Genomic DNA, 23110 nt, shown 5'->3' on the forward strand with positions numbered 1-23110 from the left:
CCTCGTGGCTGAGATCTACGACAGCGTTCGTTTGTTCTTGTTTTTCCTCTTCAATCCTGTGAAGCCGCTGCACTGCTCCGTATTAAACGTATAAAGTGTGATTGATTGGTTTACTTTCAATTAAATAAATCACTCAGTCACAAATGTAAATACAAGTCAAAGTTGAATTCATTTAAAAAAGACTTAAAAGAAAAAACCCTCATGAGACAGAACCATGTGACTATAAAGGTATCTGGGGCACAGCACCACCTAGTGACCCTTACAAGTCACATCCAACACGGATGCTGCATACAACATACAGTTTAAATTTTTTTTATTATTTTTGTTGTGAGTTTTAAAATAATATATAAAAAAAAAGAATCAGATTTGTAACTAGGCACAACACATGAGAGGTGTAATCCCAAACTAAATATCCATGAGGAAAAGGTGATAAATTACAATTTACAGCTTACGACTTAAACTGTGAGTCTCTAAAATGTTTTTTTTTAAACATCAAGTCAGCGGGCTGTGATAATGTCCCAAATGGATATCTAATGGAATTGAACCTTTCACATGTTTAAATGACCTAAAGAACAGGAAATGACACAATACATTAAAGGAACCACAGCCATAACATTTGAGCCGTTGGTGGTTGGTTAGGACAGATACATGTTAGCATTGAGTCAGGAATACAAAGAGTATACAATACAAGAACCTCAGAGCAAACAGGAACGTTTTTTAAGGGTGTCGACAACTACCCACATAAGACCCGCCCATTCCCACTGAGCTTTAAGATTTCACAAAACAATCTCTCCATCTAAATCGTATCAAAAGCGTTTTTATTGTACACGAGAAGACTTGTTCTCCGCAAAGGTCCTGAAGCTTCGTAAGCTTATTTCAAAACGACAGATTACCAAACCTCAGCTCACGACCATTGTTTGTAAGAAAAAAAAACCTTTATCACAGTAACACAAAGGGTTTACAAGTGCTCTCTTTCTCTCTCCCACTAGGACTTTACAGCAGGTTTCACTGCACTGATATTTTCTGAATCCACACAGAGGCATCGCAAGACAGAATGATAAAACTAATGTCTCCTGAGGGAGATTTAAACAAATCCATCTTTTTTGTGGGGTGAAAAGTAAGCCATGGCTAACATCAAAATGAATATGAAATGTAATTCCACCTCAAGAGAAAATCTGACTTTAAGATTATCATTTTTAAAAAAAAAGAAAAGCTGGTGGATTGAGTGTTTCTGACTTTGAGCCCAGATGTAAACGGCTTTGAGCTGTGCAGTGCATTGTAGAGGTGGGGGAGGTGATAAGAGAGGATGATGGCGAGCTGAAGACTTTAACCATGGGTGGTGTCATCCTCCACAAAGTCTTTGGCCTGCTCCGCTGTGATGACATCAATGTGACTCACCTAAAAGCAAAAACAAAACAAAAAACAATATTCAAAGACCGATGAGCTTCTTCATTTTCGTCATCTCAGCCTAAAACAGTTGTTGGAGGAAATATTGTGTTTTGACCGAGGCAGCGGAGCAGAAAACAAACCTGGGCTACAGGAGGAAAAATGTGAGTCAATAGAGAAGAGTGGAAAGTAAGTAAACTACAGCAGCCACAATCAATTCAATTTACACAAAGGCACCTCGCACAGAAACCTTACCTTGTTTCTGAATTTCACACCATAGAACTTGTCGGCAGACTCAAGAAGCTCCGGCCGGAAAGTGGTGGTGATGAACTGGGCGTGGCCTGCCAGCTCAACAATCATGTCTTAAATGGTCACAATACAAAGAGAGACAAAAGATGAGGCACACTTGTCTTTGAAACAATCGATTAAGATCACACATTTGTTAGATTCATTGATTTTGTGTATGTAAGTATGAAAATCAGGTCCACCCCAGGCTGCAGCCATGAGGTTCAAATCATCATGTTTTAGAGTTCTCAACGGGCCTGAAAATTACAACCCGATCTGACCCACCAGCTAATGTTGTACATTTGTCCTTTGGTCTGCGGCAGCATCCGCAACTGGTTGAATTTCGTCCACACGAATGTTGCGACTTTGGAGTGGTGCGATTTACTCTTTACCACAGCAATGATTCACAACAAACAACATAGAACTTACAACCTGCAAGAAATGTGTTTTTTGAGCGGAAAAAAGGAAGCCTGAGGCCCGACTCCACCCCCCTCCTTTGCAGATTTTTTCGGCCCTTTGAGAACTCTATCATGTTTTAATATTAATAACACTGCACATTTGTCTTCAGTGTTTCCTCGAGTAAATCTCTGCCATTTATTGATTGCACTGTCTCTCTCTATGCATGTATGCATTTTTACCTGAGACAGCCTTTCTGTGCTGGGCGTCCAGGGCCTGGTCGATCTCATCAAACAGGTAGAAAGGGGCGGGGTCACACTTCTGGATGGCAAAAATCAGAGCCAGAGCCACAAGAGATTTCTGACCTCCGGACAGCTGCTGCATCTCCCTCATCTCTCCCTGCTTCCCTGTGAACGACACCTGCACAGGACAAATGTACAAAGTTTAGACTGTCGAGTCTAAAAGTGGAGTATTCACTCAGTCAAACGCATAAAACTACAGGAAACAAGTTCTCACCCTGATGCCGACACCAGTGAACTGGTCCACTGAAGGAACGCTGCTCTGTGAGCCGGAGCCTCTCTCACTGTCTGCTCCACTCTCACTCTCATCCTGCGACTGGCTGCCTTCAGCGTCGCCCTTCTTCATCACTAGCGTAGCTTTGCCACCTGGCACCAACTTCTGGAAAACCTCGCTGAAATTCTTTGACACCTACAAGAGACACGTTTGCCAAGAGGATGGAGAATAGTTAATTATTAGCAAGATTAAATTAGAAAATGAGACTCCAGTGTGAGGCTCAAACTAAATATGACAGATCACTCAAAGTATGAAGAGGACAATGAATAAGAAAATAAATCCAGACTGACGGGATTATTGAAGAATTTGCAGGTATCATCCATGATACCATCACTGGTCTCATATTTACTCATCCAACTCTAGAGGTCACTGTCATACGCCGCCAGAGTCTGCCTTGTTTACCTGCTTAAAGGTGAGCTGGATGGCTTCATACTTTCGGAGCTCCAGCACGTTCATGAGCTCCATGATGGATTTGTAGCCACGGTCCAGCTCGTCCTGACGTTTGATGAGTTTTTCCTTCTGTTCAGAGAAGTTGACAAACTGGTCCAGGGCTTTCTTGTTGACATGGCTGTACTTCTTCAGCTCCGTGTTGCACTGCTCCAGTTTTCTGAACAACTGATGGAAAAGAAACAACAAAAAACGATTGGTTTGTCGGATTAACTTCACCTGGAGCAAATCATTAGTCAAAGGTGGTTTACCGCCGTTACTTAAAACATCAATATCACTGGACATACAATCTAATCTATTGTACATTTCAGGTGCTTTGCTCTTCATATCTGTAGATGCCATGAACCGATTCAGTAACAATTACAGAAAGCCAGGATCTAGCCAGGATTTTATTTTAACATAATGGTAATGAAAATTACGGGTTAAGGGTACCTAAGAATTGTTCTTTTTACACCATACAGTTGCATGAAAAGGAAAGTATGTGAATCCCTTGGAATTACCTGGACTTCTGCATAAACTGTTCATAAAAGAATTTCCATATCCAATGTATATTCTGGGGTATTTATGGGTGATTTTTATACCTTTGCATCAAATTGAAAACTAGCATAATGATCCTCAATTCTGCGTGCCAATCGCAAATCATAGTGCAACGGGCCAATACGCTATCATACGTTACCTAGAACCCTGGCAAAGCTCCACCGAGGTTGCACAGTTTCCTACAGAGTCAATGCACCTCATCTTGTAAGGTTAAGTTAAAAAAAAACCGAAATAAATAAAAAATAAATCTACACTTTGCATTATTCTCCTCCACGGTCAGAAAAGAAAATGCAAGCAAAAGCATCACTCCCTTGGCTGAGGTCATCACTGATGACAGAGGGCACATGACCAACAGCCAACATTACATGCTCCTTTCAACACTTGTGCAATCAGTGGCCCCATATTTCCATTGAACCGTGTCACGTGGAGAAATATTGACTCTGTGGAGTCTTTATGAGAAAATCTGGGGCTATTTCCAGCATTTTCAAGGAGGAGAGTTGAGACAATTATCAAATATGTAGCCAAGATGCTCAAGAGTCCCAGTGGCAGATGGCTGAAAATAAATCTCAGACAGCACCAGCTAGAGTCTGAGTCACAAGTGAGTGGGTTTGACGTGATGACCTTGGACCTTATTTCTTTTTTGAGAACTGGGTCTTATCTGTGTGTTTGTCAACTTACACACAAGTGGGACTCAAGTAATTGAAGAATTTAAGAAATTGATCTTCAGGACATATGTGTGTGTGTGTGTGTGTATATATATATATATACATGCATATATAAAAATTATTTATATAAATTAAATTTTAAATGTGAATATTTTCCTCGATTATTATAAGTCCTCCATTAATCGGGAAAGGAATCTACAAATTGATCGATTATGAAAATAATTGTTAGTTGCAGCCCAAATCTGAAGTCATGCTAGTAAAGTGAGGATTAAGAATACGACAAACCTGAGTCTACAAAGTGAAGACTGAAACCAGCATTTAAGTTTCAGACACAACTATAATTTTCCATCATAGCACTTAACACCTCAAGGGACCCAAAGCTGCAATAACTGTGTTTTCAAACAACTGTGGCAGCTCAAGTTTAATAATTATCCAACACATTTTACACCTCTCATAATTGCACGGCTGTTTCACTATAGAGCAGTGAATAGTGTTTTTGGTTAGCCTGCACAAACAAATACAAATATCTGTCACGGTCACACTGACCACTTGCAGCACTCGGACAAAATCCCACCTCACTGGCAAACTGTCAAAAATCCATAATGTTTTTACCATCCTTACCATTAAATTGTACTTTCCACTTAAGCCATGAGCATTACAACAAAACACAAACAGTCTCTTTGCATACCTGTAACTTGGTTAGTGTACTAAATCCTCACCCTAACTGATCTATATTGTCAAGATTCAAAAGGGACATAGCTTATTTGATTATCAGGGGACAACAGCAAGACTCTTAATGCTAATGTGGGTGTACTGTGTTTGTACTTAGGCACCTGTGTGCTAGCACATTCAGTAACAGCTTTATTAAGTCAATAATACTGTATGTCACTGTGTTTACAGTTTGCTCTGTGGGACCTGCTATTGGGAGATGTTCTGACCAGCTGTCTTAAATTTGGTTGTTGTCAAGGCCTGTCCGATTTTCATGTTTGTCTAATTTTACAACACCAAACACATCACCGGCTGCTTACTACACATGCACAGTCTCAAAAATGAGAGCAGAATGTTTTTCACTTCACCCGTCAGTGGTTTTTAATGCCATGGTTAAATTTAACGTGTGTGTTTGCGTACCTGTTTGAGTGTGAGAGTCTGGTACTTCTCAAAGGCCTCTTGAGGAAGTGAGCCAAGCTCTCTGATCTTCTTCATGCACTCCTCTTTCTTCTTGAGCAACATGCCTTGCCTGTTGGTCATTTTCTCCAGTTCCTTGGTGTCATGGTTGATGGCATCGTTTTGCTCTTTCTCAATGTTCTTCCAGCGCTCCATGCTCTTAATGTGGTCCTTGATCTCTGCCTCCGTCTTGTCAATCATAGAATCGAGTTCTGCGGAAGAGGCAATAAGGGTGATGCAGTAGAGGTGATGGATTCCAAACCAAATGTGGTCTAAATATGCATATATTAGTGAAGAGACTTAATAAAACTGCCACAGACAAGATGGGTTTAAGAGGCACTGCAGAAATATTTGAACCACTCATTAAAAGGTGAGTTTTATCTTCCTTTCCCACAATTACAATTAATTTGGCTTAATCTCCCTTCCACTGACATGTGGATGATCTTTCAGCAAAATAGGATAAAAGAAGACAAGAGAAAATCTGATAAATGATTCATTGGGTTAATCATAATTAGAAAATTGAAATAAAAATGGTTACATGTTCTTAACAATGATTGAATGTGAACTGCTGCTGCTTATCAACCTCACAGCACGAGCAGAACATGTCTACAACTATGTAACCAGTCTAATGGAACAAATCTTTGAGTCAGACAAAGACGTCCTGGCCACTAAGGGGCTTCTATGCACATCAAACTGTTACCCAGTTGAGTCTTTAAGAAACTGCGTACCGTCTGATCGAGCCAAAGTCTCTTTGACACGTTTATTGATGCCATCCAGCTCTGATGTTGTGGCCGTAAGCACTGTGCCTCCCTCTGTCTCACGCAGCTCATTCAGCTCCTGTGTGAATGGAAATTAGGCCACATTAAAAAAAGGGCCTTGTAAATTCAAATTCCCCTCTTCTGAAAAGTGTGAATGAAAGCATTAAATCAAGACTTATCAAGAAAATCAAGATTTACATAGACACACAATTCAAACACATTGTATGAATTGAAACATCAAACGACATCTACACGAGTAACAACTACATACAGTATAATTTACTACTTTACTCGTTTAAAATTAATAAATAAAAATGCAGTCATTTTACATAAATCTTTCATTATGTGACAGAAAAACATTTGACATGCAGAGACTTAAAAGAGGCGCACGGCATGTTTTAAGGTACTTTGAAGGGACAGTTTACCTGCTCCACTTGGTCAAGACGTTTCCTTAAGTTTTCATTGAGATACGTTTCCACTCTGGTCATAATACCTTCAAGCTTGATCCTCTCATTCAGCAACTGTCTGTTGTCCTGTGGTAGTGAGACCAAAATGAAAGACCTGTTAGGAAGCTACCTTAAGTTGTTAAAGACATAAACCGTTATCAACTGTCCAACAGCCATTTTTTTTTTCACTTATTTCCAACCACTTCCAAACCATTGCTAAAATTGACTTAACTAGTGTCTGTTAAAGATCGTCTACATCTTAATTTATCAGTGAACTACGTATGAGGACACTCAAATCATAGCAATAAATTATCTTACCAAAAATGGAATAAAAAATATCACCCCATGAGTACATCTACTTGTGTCAAGGAGAAAGTGTTACGTTTGAAGCAAAAGTAGATCAACAGCTGCCAACACTGTAAGACCATACATGAAAAACTCAATGTTGAAGGGGGTGGAGTGATGTTGCGTAACGATTGCAGGAATGGCTACGAGTTCATTGAGGTGAAAGCTGAGAGCAGCTGGCAGCGAGAGAAAAACAGTGGATCACAGGAACATCCCACACACAGCTGCTGCCTACTTCTCTCACCTCAATCAGGTCATTTGAATACACATGCAGGAGGCAGAGATGGGAGGGGAGGGGAAAATAAAACCAAACAAAATGTGGGCAGTAGGTATTTTCTCCCATCTATTTTAAGGCACGATTATCCAAGCACCACAGCATGGATGACCAACACACTTTTGTTTATTGTCGCAACATCTAATATTAAATATGAAAGTTTTCAGGTCCAAACTAATCACTAATCATTTTATTTTCAACAAACACATAAAGTTAGGACCATATTTTTTTTATTTACATAATAAAAAACATCCATGCACCCATGGGTACATTTCGAAAGAATCGCGGTCAAGTCCACCTCTAATTTTGAATTTAAATATAATAGATAGTTACTGATACTTTCAAGTTATCTATAGCAAATAATACTGAACATAAGTAAAACTAATAATTAAATGGCTAAAGCTTTGTCACTTCTAAATCCAAGTGTAGCTCTGAATATGAATCTAACACGTCAGAGTTGGTTCATATGCAAGCAGCAGGTGAAGGCACCTAACAACCTTTCACTAGATGCAGTCATTTGTTTTTTAAGCAGAATTTCATGTTGCCAACTGCGACGGTATGATCATCTGTGCCCTATGTTTCTGACTTATCCTTCTCCTGACCTGCTGCAGTTGACGAATCTCATCATTGAGGTCATCGACGCGTCTCTGGTCCTCCAGGCTGAGTTGAGAAAGCAGATCTGTACCCAGCTCGGCCTTCAGTGACTCCCTCGTGGACTCCATGGCATGGAGACTGGCCTCCAGACTTTGCAGACTGCGTTGCTGAAAACGTAAAAAAAAAAGTCTGAGGTCAGTGTTTCAGTTGAGTCAGGTCTTAATGACCATTACACCATCAGCAAGTGATCACCTTGGGCATGAATGTTTTCTCCGACTGCTGCCTCTTCTCCTTTAGCATCTTCATCTCTGAGAGAATGCTGTCTCTGGACGCCTTAAACTTCCTCTGTTGTGTTTCAATCTGCTGCATCTGGTTCATCAGTTGGTCGATTTCATTGTTGATGCGTGGAGGCCGCAGGTCAGGAAGAATAATGCTAGCATTGGATGGACTCTTTCATTATTTTCCCTCAAAGAGTAAATCGATTCCAAAAATATATATTTCTTTGATTTAAAGTTAATTGTGATCGGCTTTGATTCAGATTCCCCTCACTGTCACTGAGCAACGCGTGAGCAAGTCAGCTTGGCTTCGAGTTAGCAGTGATAGCACTCGCTTGCTAATGGGCAACAAGTGTTTGAGTGCACTATGGATTGTACAGTCTACAGGAAGAAAGAGCTTGACATGACTCACAATATTCCACCTGTCCAAGTTCGTTGGAAATACAACAAATGCAAGGGTGCAGGCAACGTGCCATCAACTCACACCAGCAGCTAACCAGCGCACACTGCACCACTGAAACAAACCTCCAGCCAATTCTAAATGGACAAAAATAATATTTACCTCCATACTCTGCTTCATTTCAAAACACCTGTGCCCTTACATCACAGTAGAAAATGAAGACAATTCTGTTTCTTGTTGCTGCTCTAATTGGTGAATTTAGTGTAGTCTTAAAGTTCAAACCAAAAATGTTCAAAAAGAAGACATCAAGGCTGAGGCTGCCCGTACTCATCACTGAGCTCATTTAAAAGACAGGCTTATCGATCTCTAGACTGTGGCACACTCCTTGTCCTTTGAGGCTTAACAGGACTCAATAAAACAGGGGACAAATCCGTCAGCTGAATTAAATGGCTACCAGAAGTCAGAGGGCTGGTTTGTTTGCTATCCCGGTCAGATGGAAAGAAGACCCTCCAATAATAAATCATAATGTATATATCAGGTCAATTTCAATTACTTTCAATAAGAGCAGTTATAAACAGTTAAAGTTCAAGGTCACAGCATGACAAAAACAAAAATGGCAACTTTAAATAGAAGGAATAGTCAAGATGCATAACCCAATGATTACCAACTGGTTAAAGGTGCAGAGTGAACAACAAAAGGCTTTTAAATAATTGATCTGTTCACTGACTCACCACTGCAGGAGGAAAGGACAAGGGCTATGTCATCAGCTCAGTCATTCACTTCCCCTGCCTACACAGACATACGTAATCCCCAGGTGCGCAAATTGATCTGCATACACAAGACTGGCTGCGAGTGTGTAGCAACACAGTCACACAGGTGTGCAAACACACTGATGGATCATACCTGGGTGGAACTGGCTATATCGAAAAACATGCCCTACGTGCAAAAACAATTCTTCTCTGATCTACCTGTTTTGCCTTCATTGGCTGTTAAGCAGTGAGTCATGGCTCAGGCCAATGTGACCTGACACGCACAAATCTTTTCCCAACCTGCTTAGACCCTCTTTTGTGTCAGCCTCCTACTGGCTTTGAAGGAGCTCCACAGCCCAGATGGAATTTAATCTAATCTACATTTAAAATACAGACTCGACTATATGATATCAAGGCTCTTAGCCTACAGAAAAAGAATGAGAAAGGGAAATCTCCTGAGATGTCACTGGCAGTCATACTGGTATTATGTCTGCAGACGGCAAGCTATTAATGTGCATTTGAAAACTAATGGAAATATCCCAAAAATTTATATTGCTTATGCTCCAACATTACAGTGGACAGCACACGGAACCAACATTCAAAACAAAAAACAATGTACCATTCATCTTGATTAACTACTTATGTTAAAAAGGATATGTTCAATGTTCCTGCGCAGATTCTCATTGAGCTTGGCCTCCAGCTCGCCCAACTCCTCCTCAGCCTTCCTCATGTCTTTCTGCAGCTCCAAGCGAGACTTTCTGGTATCATAGTAACCTCCCGTCAATGCTCCACGGTGGCTCACCTGGTCACCTACATGGTCAAAACATAATGCAGTGTAGATAACAAATAATCTATGTAAAAGGCCACAACATACAAGTCTTTGCTAAGGGACACATAGTGTACATAGATTATGCTTCACACAAGCTGGGTAGATCAAACAATTACACAATCACACTGGCGATTGTATATTACAACATTCTATAAATACTGCTGCTGCAGTCAATACAGAATGTACTTTAGATTTCATTTCACAGAATGTACTTTGTCTTGAACAAGTGAAACAAATTGTCACAGACACAGCATGTGACTAACAACACAGATGTACCTAAATATCTAGACATATTTACATTTTTTCTTCCTTTGTTTTAACAGATGACTGCTGACTCACTTCGTCAGAATCTCTAGGTTGACTTCCTTTTATGTTCCTGTGATAGTCATGTAAACTGTACAGTCAATGGTCAAGATTCTCAGCTTACCCTCCAAAGTTATACAATCCATGGTGAAAGCCCTGGCCAGCTGGGTGGAAACTTCCATGCTGCGACAAATCAAGGTCTTTCCAAACACGTGCTTGAAGGCCTTGTCAAATTGGGCGCTATAGCGCAGTTTGCTGATCATAGGAATAGCATCCTTAAGGAACAAAAACAAACTGGTATGAGCACAACACAACTGGGATTTATGAGCTATAATGTACTAGATGCATCTTATAAACGTCTCTTACGTTGGTCTCTGGATATGCTGTGTCTCGGACATCAAGTTTGCTCAAGGGCAGGAATGTGACTTCTCCAGGCAGGTTCATTTTGTTGAACTCCATCAATATTTTGGTGCTGACTTCATCCGTCTCCACAATGTGGTAAAACAGTCTGGGAAAGATGAAAATGTTGACAAGCAGGTTAGAATACATGTCAATGAGTATCTGAACTTCTAATGTGTTGTTATTTTTGCGTTTCATTCAAGAGACTGTAATGAAATCTTCTGAATTTTTGTAAGCCTAATACTGCACAAAGAAAACTTTATTAAATTTAATAAATGCACAATGATTTCTCAATCAAAATTTGATTAATTCACAATTATTTCGAACAGTCACATGTTTTACAAATGACAAAATATTATAAATGCACATATTTGTCATCACATACACAAACCTAATAATACACATTCACATTTCCAGCCTTAAATGGTTAAAATCAGACTGTGTGCGTTGTTCAGAAGCTACTAGTGAAAATTAAAAAAAGAAATCTTCACCTGGTACCAGCAGTCACCTCCACACAGGTATAAAAAGCAGGCTCGCATTCAAAGTTATTCATGACGATGCCGTGGTAACCATTGATAACATGCTGGTTAATCCCTTTTCGACGGAAATGCTCAAGAACTTTGTTGATGCTGTCAATGCCATTCAGAATGGCCTAGAAGACAAAATGAAATAGAGAAATTATTTTAGACAATTGATGTCTCACTTAATTCACAAATGAAAAGAAATTTAATGAATCCATTTGTATAAAGATACATGAAACATTTTGCAAATAACCATGATGTCTGTACTATTTTCAAGCAGCAATTCAATAAAGAAAACACAAACTCATGATTATTTTCTAAAATGATGAAATTGTGCCCTGTGAACTGTTAGTGAAAATTGCAAAACTACATAATGAAGATGATCCCAAATGAACATGCGTTTCTACATGCTGCCTCTGTTCACTTCAGTAAAATCATCATTTGATATGGTTTATGCAGATTGTTGATTACCGGATCAGTTTTTGTCACCACTCGCTTCAGTCTCATTACTATACGATTGCTTGCCTATTCATCAAGTAGGAGTGCTGTTGTCATTTCAGTGGTCATTTCAGCATTACTGTGATATTGAACAGCTCCTCTGCTCTGGCTCGCACATTGTTTTCACCTCACAGCACAACAAAGTGCAGTCCATGGTTCTCACTGGCTCCCCTTTGACCTCTCCTCTCTACTAAAATCCATATTGGTGTTTAATATATACTATATACAGTGTGTGTATCCATTACTAGTAACCCACAAAATTATGGTAGACAGCAAATACTCCATTACTTCAGGACTTGAGATGAGATGCATCAGCCCACACCCATGAAAGAAAAATTATATCCATGACATTTGTCCATGGAGCCACAAACACCTTCCATTTATATCAGCCAGACATTATTCAGAAACTCAAACAATCATGGATAAACAAAAATGGGTATGTTCTCCTGGGACACACAGTTGCTACAAAACACTAAAGGTTCCCAGCTCCTATGTAAGATCACAAGGAGGACCTGTTGGAGTCTTGATGATGAAAAGGCTTTACATTAACCTTAGGAGAGACTTGCGTACACTCCTTCTTTCTCACTCTAAAAAGAGGGACTAGCTCACAACAGTCACTGTAAGCAGTTATAAGCATCATGTGTAAGGCATGCATATATATGTACCTCTAAAACAAGCTACAAACAAATAGTACATATGAGCAGGAAGCACTTCATATATTTGACGATATCTCATGAAGCAAACCAATCCTCAATATCCATAACAAAAATAAAATGAGTTTGATATTGTCCCCAAATCATTCAGCCCTAATCAGCAGAGAGAACATTTGGTATGCTGTAGTTAAGTTACGCAAGTTAGTAATTGCACAGTCATGCACAAAGTAACAGACCTTGCCAGTGGCTGCTCGAAGGAGCTGCTGTTTCTTCTCCAGATCCTCACGTTTGGCTGCCAGGGCCTGCTGCTCTGCGTTCTCCTCACGCCACAGGTAGCTGGACAGACACAGACAACCACACACTGTTACACTTCTGTCACAACTAAGACCAAAACCCAATTGAAGCCATGATGCCCACAGGAACAGCAAACAAGGAGAGACAGACAGGCATAAGTATTATATAATTGTGTAACAGTAAACACTTTTTGTATCCAGTTGTGTACATACAAAAGTTCAGCATGAGACGTTTGAATTGAATCAAATGAATTATGGGTCATTATAAATTGGTTCAAACTTGATTTTTAGGAAGAGGTACAGCTCTAATTATCCATCATTATGCGATTATTCTTATCATATCTGTAATCTTTTCCTGGAGTCCTGGAATTTCAAAAAAAGAGGGTCCGTTTGTAGATCCAGAGGTAAATTCTTAAGTGAGATTATTTTATGGCTCTTGATGCTTTTGAAAAAGTGAGCTACAGTAAGGAAAATGGGTACTAAATACTAACACAAATGAAATACTTCAATACTTTCTTTCGGCTTCTCACTCTCTAGGTCGCAACTACTTATAAAAAATGTTTACTAGAAACAGTCAATGGCCAGTATCAGTTGACGATAAAACAGCATAACATATTCTCAAATGTACATCTGTCGATCCATTTTCTACTGCTTTATCCTCTACATGAGCAGAGGGAATATTGTTTTTCAGAACACTTGAAAATTGAGAAACAATCCTTTCAATTATAAAAGCAAGGGCACTGCCAAAACATCACCCTCTTGTTTCCATTAGGGTAATTTGTTTGCTGATATTTTTAGATTATACAGATTCTACATTTATACATGGTCAACAGCTTGCAGCTGGGGGCTGTTCATTTTGAGTTCCCTCTATCAAAGCTGTCATTATGCTGCCTTTTCACCCACTAGACTAAAACAATGGATCACAGTGGAGTGTGCCCAGCATATTTAATACAAACACACTCACAAATGTTATTTTAATTTTGTTGTCCTTTAATAAACAAATCAGATTCAGTTCTAAAAAGAGAACAATACACACTTTTAGATTTAAAGCAAATCATCATTTTGAGGTGTGTTATTTTTTAAACGGATGGAAACTTGACTAAAAATGTCCAATTTGTTGGGTTTGATGGTTCAACAAGAAGAGAAAAATCCATCTTGACTATATTTTCATTTTAGCCCACTGCACAACTCATCCAGCCTACGAGACCTTTTACAAGCATAGTGTAGCTTCTGGCTGGCAGCAGCAGCCAGAAGCATCGTCCTGTGTGTTACTTATATCTACCTCAACGTTTAGGAGGACAGGGATGCATGGTGACATTCAGAGGACACAATACTCCAATATGCAGCTAAAGGTTGCCGACCGGTTACAGCATATTGCTTAAAGGAGGGCTGAACAATTCAACCTTTTATCTTGATATACAGGAAGACACAAGGAAAATAGTGGCTGAAAAAATATGAAAAACTATTACATGTGGAGTACAATCTGAACAGTTCCACTCTGATTTTCCGTTCAGGACTTTTAGGCACATCTAAAACTATGTCTCCATAACACAGAAGAGCCATAGCAAGCTTATTCATTTGTAACCAACTGCACCTTAGTTTGCTAGCTAGCTGAGGTCCTAAAAATATTTCTTACCTAGAGGACAGAACTCCCAGCAGACATGGACACATACATGCTTTAAGCAGGGCCAAAGCAGGTTAACATCACTTCTCTACATGTTTGTTGGGCAGTTTAACAATATGTGTGTTCACATTTATATTCTGCACAAACAATGATAAACGGTAACAATCACAGTCTTAGGTCTCACAAACACGGGTAGACCAGAATGAGTGTTCCCGTGTGTAGCAGCTGAGCGGACAATGTTGTTCTGGATGTTGAATTTTACATGATTTCATACAGAGAGACAACATCAGAAGAGATATTTTTATCACTTTGCAGGGACCTTAAGCATAAACTTTAAATTGAATCAATGAAAAGGCAAAAAGGAAAGAAGGATCTTACTTTCTTTCACTCTGCAGCTCATCTTTCCTGTTCTTCACTTCGTAGTACTTTTTGTCCAGCTCCTCTACACGGGTCTTGACCTCATTAAGGTCTTGATCGAGTTTCTAAAGACACAAGTTGAAAACAGGTCAGATATGTGCCACTGTCAGTTTAGATAAAAATTATAGAAGGTAACAAAATGAAACATGGACTGCTAAGTTTAATGGGTGTGTGCTGATTCAGAGTGACACTGTCCTGACTTCCAATAAGTGAAAAGAACCACTATTAATGTGATCAGTACCACAGGTTTTCCCTTTAAAAACTTGTCAAAAATGGTTGCTGTTACAGCAGTGGGTAACGGTTTTGGACCGTTACTAACAGTGTTAGCAATGCTTTGCTGGTAGTGGCCGAGTCATGACTGAGTACCTGGGACACAAATGCGAGTGAGTATGTCGAGCCTTAGTTTCTGCCCATCCAGAGGTGTGCCGACAGTGTCCCCGAATTTTTCACTGTCTTAAGAACTCCAGAGTAGTAGCAGGTGTAAAGAGGTTGGTGTTGTAAACTGAAACTTTGTTGTATGGGTGTATCCATTAAACCGACGTTATTTTACAGATGTGAATAAATGAGCACTTTACATTACATTAACTTACACTACACATTACACTTTAAGTAGTAGAAATAGAAGGAACATGTTATAAATTAGCAGCACTTGAAAGGTAATTCCAAATCTTTCTTTCTGGAAAACCAGAGAGTATATTTATAGCTCTGAAATAATTCTCTTACACTATACTGCTCCAGGTTCTTCTCTTTATTTGTCTCTGTGTCCTCCAGGTCTTTGTGGATGGCGGCAATCTGCCTCTTTTTATCATTGATGGCCTGGTCCAGAGATTTCAGCTCCTTCTTAATCCACTTGTCCCTCTCCTCCTTAGACGTAAACTGGCTGCCACGTCCTTGCTTTGCGTACAGGTCTGTTCTCTCCTGGGTAGCTTGGGCGAGCCTGGAAGGATACATGTGTTTACTGTGAATGATTGCAAGCTAAACACATTCACACAGGAAAGACACATGTGATAAGTCAAACAAAAGAAAACATGTGTACACTTTCATTTATAGCTACACATTTCCATTTCCTGCTGATTTTCCTTGTCCTGAATTTATTTAGGACTTCCAGATGAATGAGTAAGAGCTAAAAAAGGAATTTATCTTTGTGGACTTGAGGTCCCCAACTGTTCGCAGCAGTCCACCAGAGTGTTTTGTCAGAAAATCAACAAATTGCAGTCAATGGAGAACATGGATAATTACATGGCTTCAGTACATTCAAACTGAAGTGAAATATTGGACATTAGAATTAATAAATAGTTGTTAATTTGCTTCATTATAATAACACTGTGTGCACATCGTTCCTACACTGAGAACACTTCCTTCTAAATGTTTCTTAGGTGTGTGTCATTTAAAGTTGGTTCAAGCACAAATAAACTCTATTTGCAAAGAATTTATCTCCCACATAATGTAATTCCTTCAATACAGACATAAGCCTACTTATATTAAAACCAATTCTCTTCACTTTAATATTATAACAGCTGCCCACCCCAAGATAATGTGCTGAAAATCATCACCTAAAGAGGAAAAATGAGTCCATGTCCATATACTTCCAATCTTAACTACAAGTGTATACACCTACTGAACTCTTGTCATCAAAATCAATTCAAAGCATAATAAATGACTCATTGATGCCTAGTCACCAGCTGCTCAAGGAAACATAGCGGAGGATGAGTCATTCCTACCTAGAGATACCCCGCTCTTCTTTTTCTTTCACCATGTTAAACTTGGGCTCTGTCTCCTGCAGCTCTTTTTGCTTCTCCTCAATTTTCTCCATCAGCTTCTGACGTTCCTTTAGCAGGCGTTTCTGGAAGAGTAAAAACATGACACTTCACAAAAAATGTTCAAAAATATCCTTATACAGACAATTGGGAAGTGAACGTAACAAAATGTTGATAGTGGAGTGATTATTAAACAAAGACATAGAGAAAAGACACTGAGACAGACATGTTTAAGGTTACCTTATGACCTCAATGGAGTTGTGTTTAAATGCATTTATCCACATGCAATTATGAATGCACTATTGCTTCATTTAACTGTAACATATAAAGTTTCTGCAGTAACAAATAATGAATCAACAAGAAACCATTTGATGATAAATCAGTCCAATGAAATGTTTTTTTTTGGTTGCACTTACAACAGACTACAAAATGGTTAGAGGGGCGGTGACGTGCTGATTACGCAATAAGGTGCAGGCTTGGTACATCCAACATAAAATATAGATGGACATCATGCAGTAACTGCGACCATGCCTGCAAATGTCTGTACATTTCCCCCATGTGCCAAAGCCAACTGAAACCTGATCAAACCAGGACCATCTAGCAGCTAGTGACAGAATTCTGTCTTCCTTCCTTTTCATTTTGCTCCAACAACTTTTGGCTGATGTTGTGCCAGCCATAGCCAGGTGGGCCTAATCCAAGCAACATAGACACACGCTGAACACAAGGCCATGCGGAGAGTGATTTGTGCCAGCTCAGTATACAAAACATTGAGCTAGAGATACATATTGACGTTACAGGCTACTCTGCTTTAATTCACAAATTCTTATCCAGATTAATAGGTCATCTTGGCTCAATACGAGAAACTAATCCGAATGTACCGAGATTTAATGTTCTTCTCTACATACAGTGTTGATGCAAGGGACAGGGGAGGGGGAGTGTTGGTGCAGTATCACGTGTGCCTAGTGACGCAGATGGGAGGCTTCCATACCCTCTGTTCGCTGTTGCCTGCCAGCTCGTCCTGCAGGTCCTTGGTCTTCAGCTCGAGCTTGGTCCTCTGCTTGATCTGCTCCTGGCGTTCAGCCGACAGCTGCTCTCTTTCCTCCTTCATGGCGGAGATTTTGGACTTCAGCTCCCGCACAACACGTTCCGTCTCCTACAGAATTGGAGATACAAAAAAAAAAACAGCATACTGGATTCACAAGTTTGATACTGTATTAACCAAGGCTGAGTGGCTTGCTTGGAAAATCAGGTCACACAGTATGAGTTAACAATATTCCTGCTCCTGGGTAGTGAAATTTTTTTTACCTCTACTTTGTCTCTGGCATCTTGCTGAGCATCACGTAGCTGTCTGGATTTGTCTCCACAGGTCTCTCTCTTTGAGGATAACTGCAAACAAACACAAAAACAACAAAATAAATATCGCACAGAATGTTACACAAGCATCTTTGGTATATAGGTGACACAGAACAGAGCATAGTTCCAAATCTTCAGAGCAAAAGCCATGGTGAGTGTTTGATTATTTATCATTCCATAAAAAGAATAATGTATGATAAAATGTATTCTACCAATACATGTCAAAATAACTGCTTGATATCTAACATGGTTAAGGGGACCCGACAACAGTCACATCAATATAGACAAAAACAGTATTATGTTCTATACTAGGGGTGTCAAACTCATTTTTGTTCAGGGGCCACATACAGCACAATTTGATCTCAAGAGGGCCGGACCAGTAAAAATAGTAAAATAATAGCATAATAACCTATGAACAACAAGAACTCCTTGCTTTTTTTCTCCTTTGTTTTACATTTAATGAACGATATTTTTACAAAACATGAAATAATTGAGAAATATAAGTGCAATTTCAACAATATCGTGCCCAAATGTACTATTTACACAGCACACAGGATCTAAAAAAGCACAGCATTTAGTAACAGGTATCTGGATGAGAAAAATATTGTATTTGACATTACATTTAGATTGTAATCGTAGTGTGAAATTTTAACAAATTCATCCTGTGGGCCGGATTGGACCCTGTGGCGGGCCGGTTCTGGCCCCCGGGCCGCATGTTTGACACCCCTGTTCTATACTGTTATAGTGTACTTTACTGACTGGTTTCTAATTGTGACTCCCACTGTAGCAGCAAAGCATTACCTCGTCCAGTTTGGCGCGGGTCTCATTCAGCTCCTGGTTATAGATGGTGTACTCCAGGGCTCTTCTCATCTTGTCCCACTTCTGGTACTGAGCCAGTTCTTCCTTCTCATCCTCCAGGGTATGCAGACGCTCCTCAATGTACTTCAGCAGCTCATTGATCTTTTCTCGTTTCCCCTCTAGGAAACAACACACCAGGTTATTTTTTAAATACAAACCACAATGTACTGCAAACACAGTTCTGTGGAAGTATCATTATTTAACACCAGTGATTTACCAGTCTCCTTCATGAGAGAAATACTCTCCTCCTTGCGCTCATCATACACCCGTGTCCCCGCCACCTCTCGCAGCAGCTTTAGACGCTGTGAGTCGGGTGCTGTGGCCATTTGGTTGATCTGATTGACACATTGAAAGAACGCATTGAAGGAACACCCTGTTGTTTAATGTACTGCTTTCCTAATATATATAAGCATTACATTTACCACATGATCATTTTTAAAGTTTGAAAAACTTCCATTCTGCAGGTTTTGATGCTAATATGGCAGGGAACTCCTTTTAAAGGGTTGCTTCCATACTGTAATACAGCAGTGAATCACAAATGATGTTATGATTGTGGGAGGTGGCCACCCACTCCTTTCTCACCTTTCCCTGCTTGACGATGTAGTAGGGATTACTGCGGGAGAAGCCAGCACTCTCCAGAAGGTTCATGACATCATTCTTACTGCAAAAATAACAGGCGCCATCAAAAAAGTGGTTGTGCAACATCACAGAGTTGTAATTTCCTGTGATTACAGGGACAAAGACAGCCACTCCACAACAATACTTACGTCACCATCTTCTTGTCTAAGAAGTACTGGTCCTTCTTGGCGCCAATGACACGGCGAAGGGAGACTTCCTCCTTGTCAATCTGAGGAAAGAGATGTTTATTGCTAGTCAAGATGAGAACAGTGCACTTGGCTAGTTGGGCACATGATTAGAGTTAAACACTGGGTTAAAAACTATCTCTGGATTTCGAGCTCAGTTTTTCTACCCTCTCATAGTCATCAGAATAATAACGACTTGTGTGCTAGAGAGTGTATTGCATGGAGAAAGTCTACAATCAGTTGTCAGAGCAGTCATCAGCAATTCAGACAGGCACTATTACATAGGCTTACTGAAAAGTGTGATCAAGTTGAAAATAATCAATTATGTCAACAATTACAGTAATAGGATCACTATGAAATTATGCATTTCCTACCGGCAGCCGATTGTCAGAGTTGTCAAATATAATCTCCACAAAAGCTGAAATGACACGAGGACCAGTTCCTTCCTACAGTGAGAGGGTAAGAAAGCACATAACCATGTTTATATTAATGTTGTCAAAAGTTAAAATCCCCCATTGTTTATCAAGCTCCCATGGAACAAATTACATCTCTTAACATAAATATGATTAACATTTTCATAATCCACCAGTTACTGTAAAATTACACATCCTTTTGTCAACATTTTAAAGAACTACTAAATCTCAAAGCCACTTTAAAGAATTTGCACTGTATCCAATATTTTCCAGTACTTACATGGAGCAGGGCCAGACGCTGTTCAGGTCGTAGGTGACTGAATTCATCACTGAGCACAAACTGAATGGCTATCAAAACAGAAGGGCAACAGACTTAGAAAACAAAAAGGCAAAAACAAAAAATACTACTTATTGATAAACTGAGGATCTCATACCATAGAAAAAGTTACTTTTTCCTGAGCCATTTCTCCCAACTGCAATGACATAAAAACACAAGATGAGGATATGGCATTTGTTCACAGCACCGCACGTGAATCTTCTGCACAACCATTTTCAATCTGGTAACTTGTTCCCAGTAATCTTCACACTGCTATAAATGTACTACAGACATAATTATTATTTCTGTCAAGGAGTTTATATACATATATAATATGACTGCAGTTGTCAGTTAACAATATTATTTAAAATTCTGGGTATATAGGTTATATATATATATATATATATATATATATATATATATATATATATATATATGTATGTATATACATATACATATATACATACTAGGGATGCACGATAGATCGGCATTAATATTGTTATCGGCCGAGGTTCGTCATTTTTTAACATATCGGCATCGGTCCAATGAGTAAAACTGCGCCGATTTTAACAACCGATGTTTATACCCGTCTAATTGCTGTTTGTGTATGTGTGTCGGGAAGGGGAGGTCATGCGGCATTTGTTTGGGCATATGACAGCGTCAGTGACGCAAGCGCAGCACAAGGTGTGTGTGTGTGTGTGTGTGTTGAGGAGAGAGAATGTCAGCAGTGTGGGCGATTTTTCAGGGTATCAATAGAAGATACGCGAAAAGCATTATGCAACACTTGCAAAGTCGAGGTAATGCGAGGAGGGTTCCGCGTCAAGTCATTCAATACCACAAATTTGATCATGTCATTTGAAAAACCGCCACCCAGAAGTACACAAACAACGGCAGGAAGCTAACACTAGTAACATTAGGCAGCAGACAAAAAAGAAAGCAGCGCAGCTGGGACTCGACCAAAGGAAGACATTGGCCAGGGCAATAACGATCAAAGTAATGGAAATGATTGCTCTTGACGACCAGCCGAGGGTTCCGACGGTTGATAGCACATATTGAACACCGCAACAACCTGCCAAGTCGGCACTACTTTTCCGATGTTTTGCAATTGAATAAATATCTGGTTGCCATGAATACTGGCAAGTTTGATAAAGTATTTTAACATGTTTTCTTTTATTATGGCAGCTCTTAGTAGAGCTTGTCAGGTATTGTTTCTCATATCTGTTGTGTAGTTTTATTGTTAAAGGGGACATATTATACCCTATTTCCCCCATTAAAACAGTTCCCTGGTGTGGGAAGTGGCGCGGTTGTTGTTGCCGGGAGGAAGGGTTGTTGACTTTATTTACGTACCCAGTATAGACGCCCTTATCTCGGTTACAGTAACTTTGGCAGGGTATTATTTTTATTTATGTTCATGTTTGTAATTTATGATCCAAACTTTCTCACAGGAGTTTAGTGAGTTGAGGGAGTTAAACTGTACTGTAATTTAGTTACACACTTGCTACAAGTGGTAAAGGTTTCTAAAAACCTTTACTTGTAGTTGGTTACTTGTGTCTTATGTGACCTTGTTATTTGGAGGTAAAACATGTTTTGAAAATAAAGGAAGACATTCAAAAATTCAGCTTGCATGATTTTCATTATGTACAAACCTTTATCATCTCAGAAACTTTTTTTTAAAAACATATATCGATATCGGTAGATATCGGTTATCGGCCATAGCAGCAATATTAATATCGGATATCGGTATTGGCGGAAATAGTCATATCGGTGCATCCCTAATATATACAGGAAAGATAAGTGAAAAGATCCGTTGAGCATACACTTACCGATGACATTGTGCTTTGGACTAAAAGGGTCAACCACAGTTTGGTCCCTGTAACTTCGGAACCCCTGGATGATGACCTGCAAAAAAAACCAGAGACCGGAGTCAGTGTCCTACTGTGTACGGCAGCGTTTCTCAAACAAAGTGGACGGGTATTTTAAAGTGTAAAGACTACAATGACCAACGGTCTAGACGCACCACTAAACGCTCCAATTATCCCAGTACCCTCACATACTCAACGTGTTAATATTATGTACTCGGCGTTGTAACAAATGTGTTGTGAGCGGACACGGTTTCCAACAGGGCCTTTACTGACTGATACTCATTCATAAACCGGTGTGCATGTTTGCATATTGACGATATTAACGGTGTTAGACAGCCGCTATACCATCGAAACTTATGTTACTGCATACATTAAAAACGATAACAGCATGTGGTTGTGCTACGTGTATGGTAAAATTGTATATTGGCTAGGTTAACGTTAGCCCCGTTGTGTTAGCTTAGCATCTAGAGAAGGGGGCGGGCAATTCAAGATTTGCCCGGGTGCCGCTAGCTAACATTAGCATGCTGGTTATTCAGCTTCTTCGGCCGCCGGTGCGTTAAACTCCGCTACGTTAGTCAGTTAATCGTGGATAGCGTGCAAAAACCTAGACACCCCAAGTTCAGCCATTTAGCAATATCACTTAGACGTAGCATAATCTACGCCAGGGTAGTGACAGCCGAGAACACCAACAAGTACGATGTTAGCTTACCTGTTTGATGTACATGGCAGCGTAGGATGGACGTCTCCTTTGCTGAAAATTGAGTTAAACTCCCCCCTCTCCGGTTAACAGGAGAAGCTGGGACTTTAATGCCCGAAAACCTAGCAATATTTTGCGAATTGTTGCATTCAAATTTCGTAAAAAGGCTGTGTGGGTAAAGAGAATAACATGGAAAATGGCGGCGGGGGCGGGATAGAAT

At 39.7% G+C, this 23110-nt stretch overlaps 1 protein-coding gene across 1 annotated transcript; it reads right to left on the bottom strand.

The window, feature by feature from the left end:
* Nucleotides 1-150: 150 nt before the first annotated feature.
* On the bottom strand, nucleotides 151-23091 carry smc3 (structural maintenance of chromosomes 3). The gene is made up of 29 exons (XM_044028529.1): nucleotides 22903-23091; nucleotides 22155-22230; nucleotides 20450-20488; nucleotides 20296-20363; nucleotides 19977-20048; nucleotides 19567-19646; nucleotides 19382-19460; nucleotides 19017-19134; nucleotides 18743-18918; nucleotides 17894-17974; nucleotides 17577-17741; nucleotides 16553-16674; nucleotides 15555-15768; nucleotides 14793-14896; nucleotides 12734-12833; nucleotides 11317-11477; nucleotides 10793-10934; nucleotides 10551-10701; nucleotides 9952-10104; nucleotides 8123-8274; nucleotides 7879-8037; nucleotides 6637-6744; nucleotides 6182-6290; nucleotides 5418-5665; nucleotides 3043-3255; nucleotides 2584-2775; nucleotides 2310-2487; nucleotides 1642-1748; nucleotides 151-1398 (listed from the first exon to the last, which is right to left on the bottom strand). The coding sequence occupies exons 1-29, from the start codon at nucleotides 22915-22917 to the stop codon at nucleotides 1327-1329; spliced, it is 3654 nt and encodes a 1217-aa protein (XP_043884464.1). The 5' UTR covers nucleotides 22918-23091; the 3' UTR covers nucleotides 151-1326.
* Nucleotides 23092-23110: the final 19 nt, after the last annotated feature.

Source organism: Solea senegalensis, linkage group LG6, assembly GCF_019176455.1.
Source record: "Solea senegalensis isolate Sse05_10M linkage group LG6, IFAPA_SoseM_1, whole genome shotgun sequence".
In the NCBI taxonomy this organism is placed as follows: domain Eukaryota; kingdom Metazoa; phylum Chordata; class Actinopteri; order Pleuronectiformes; family Soleidae; genus Solea; species Solea senegalensis.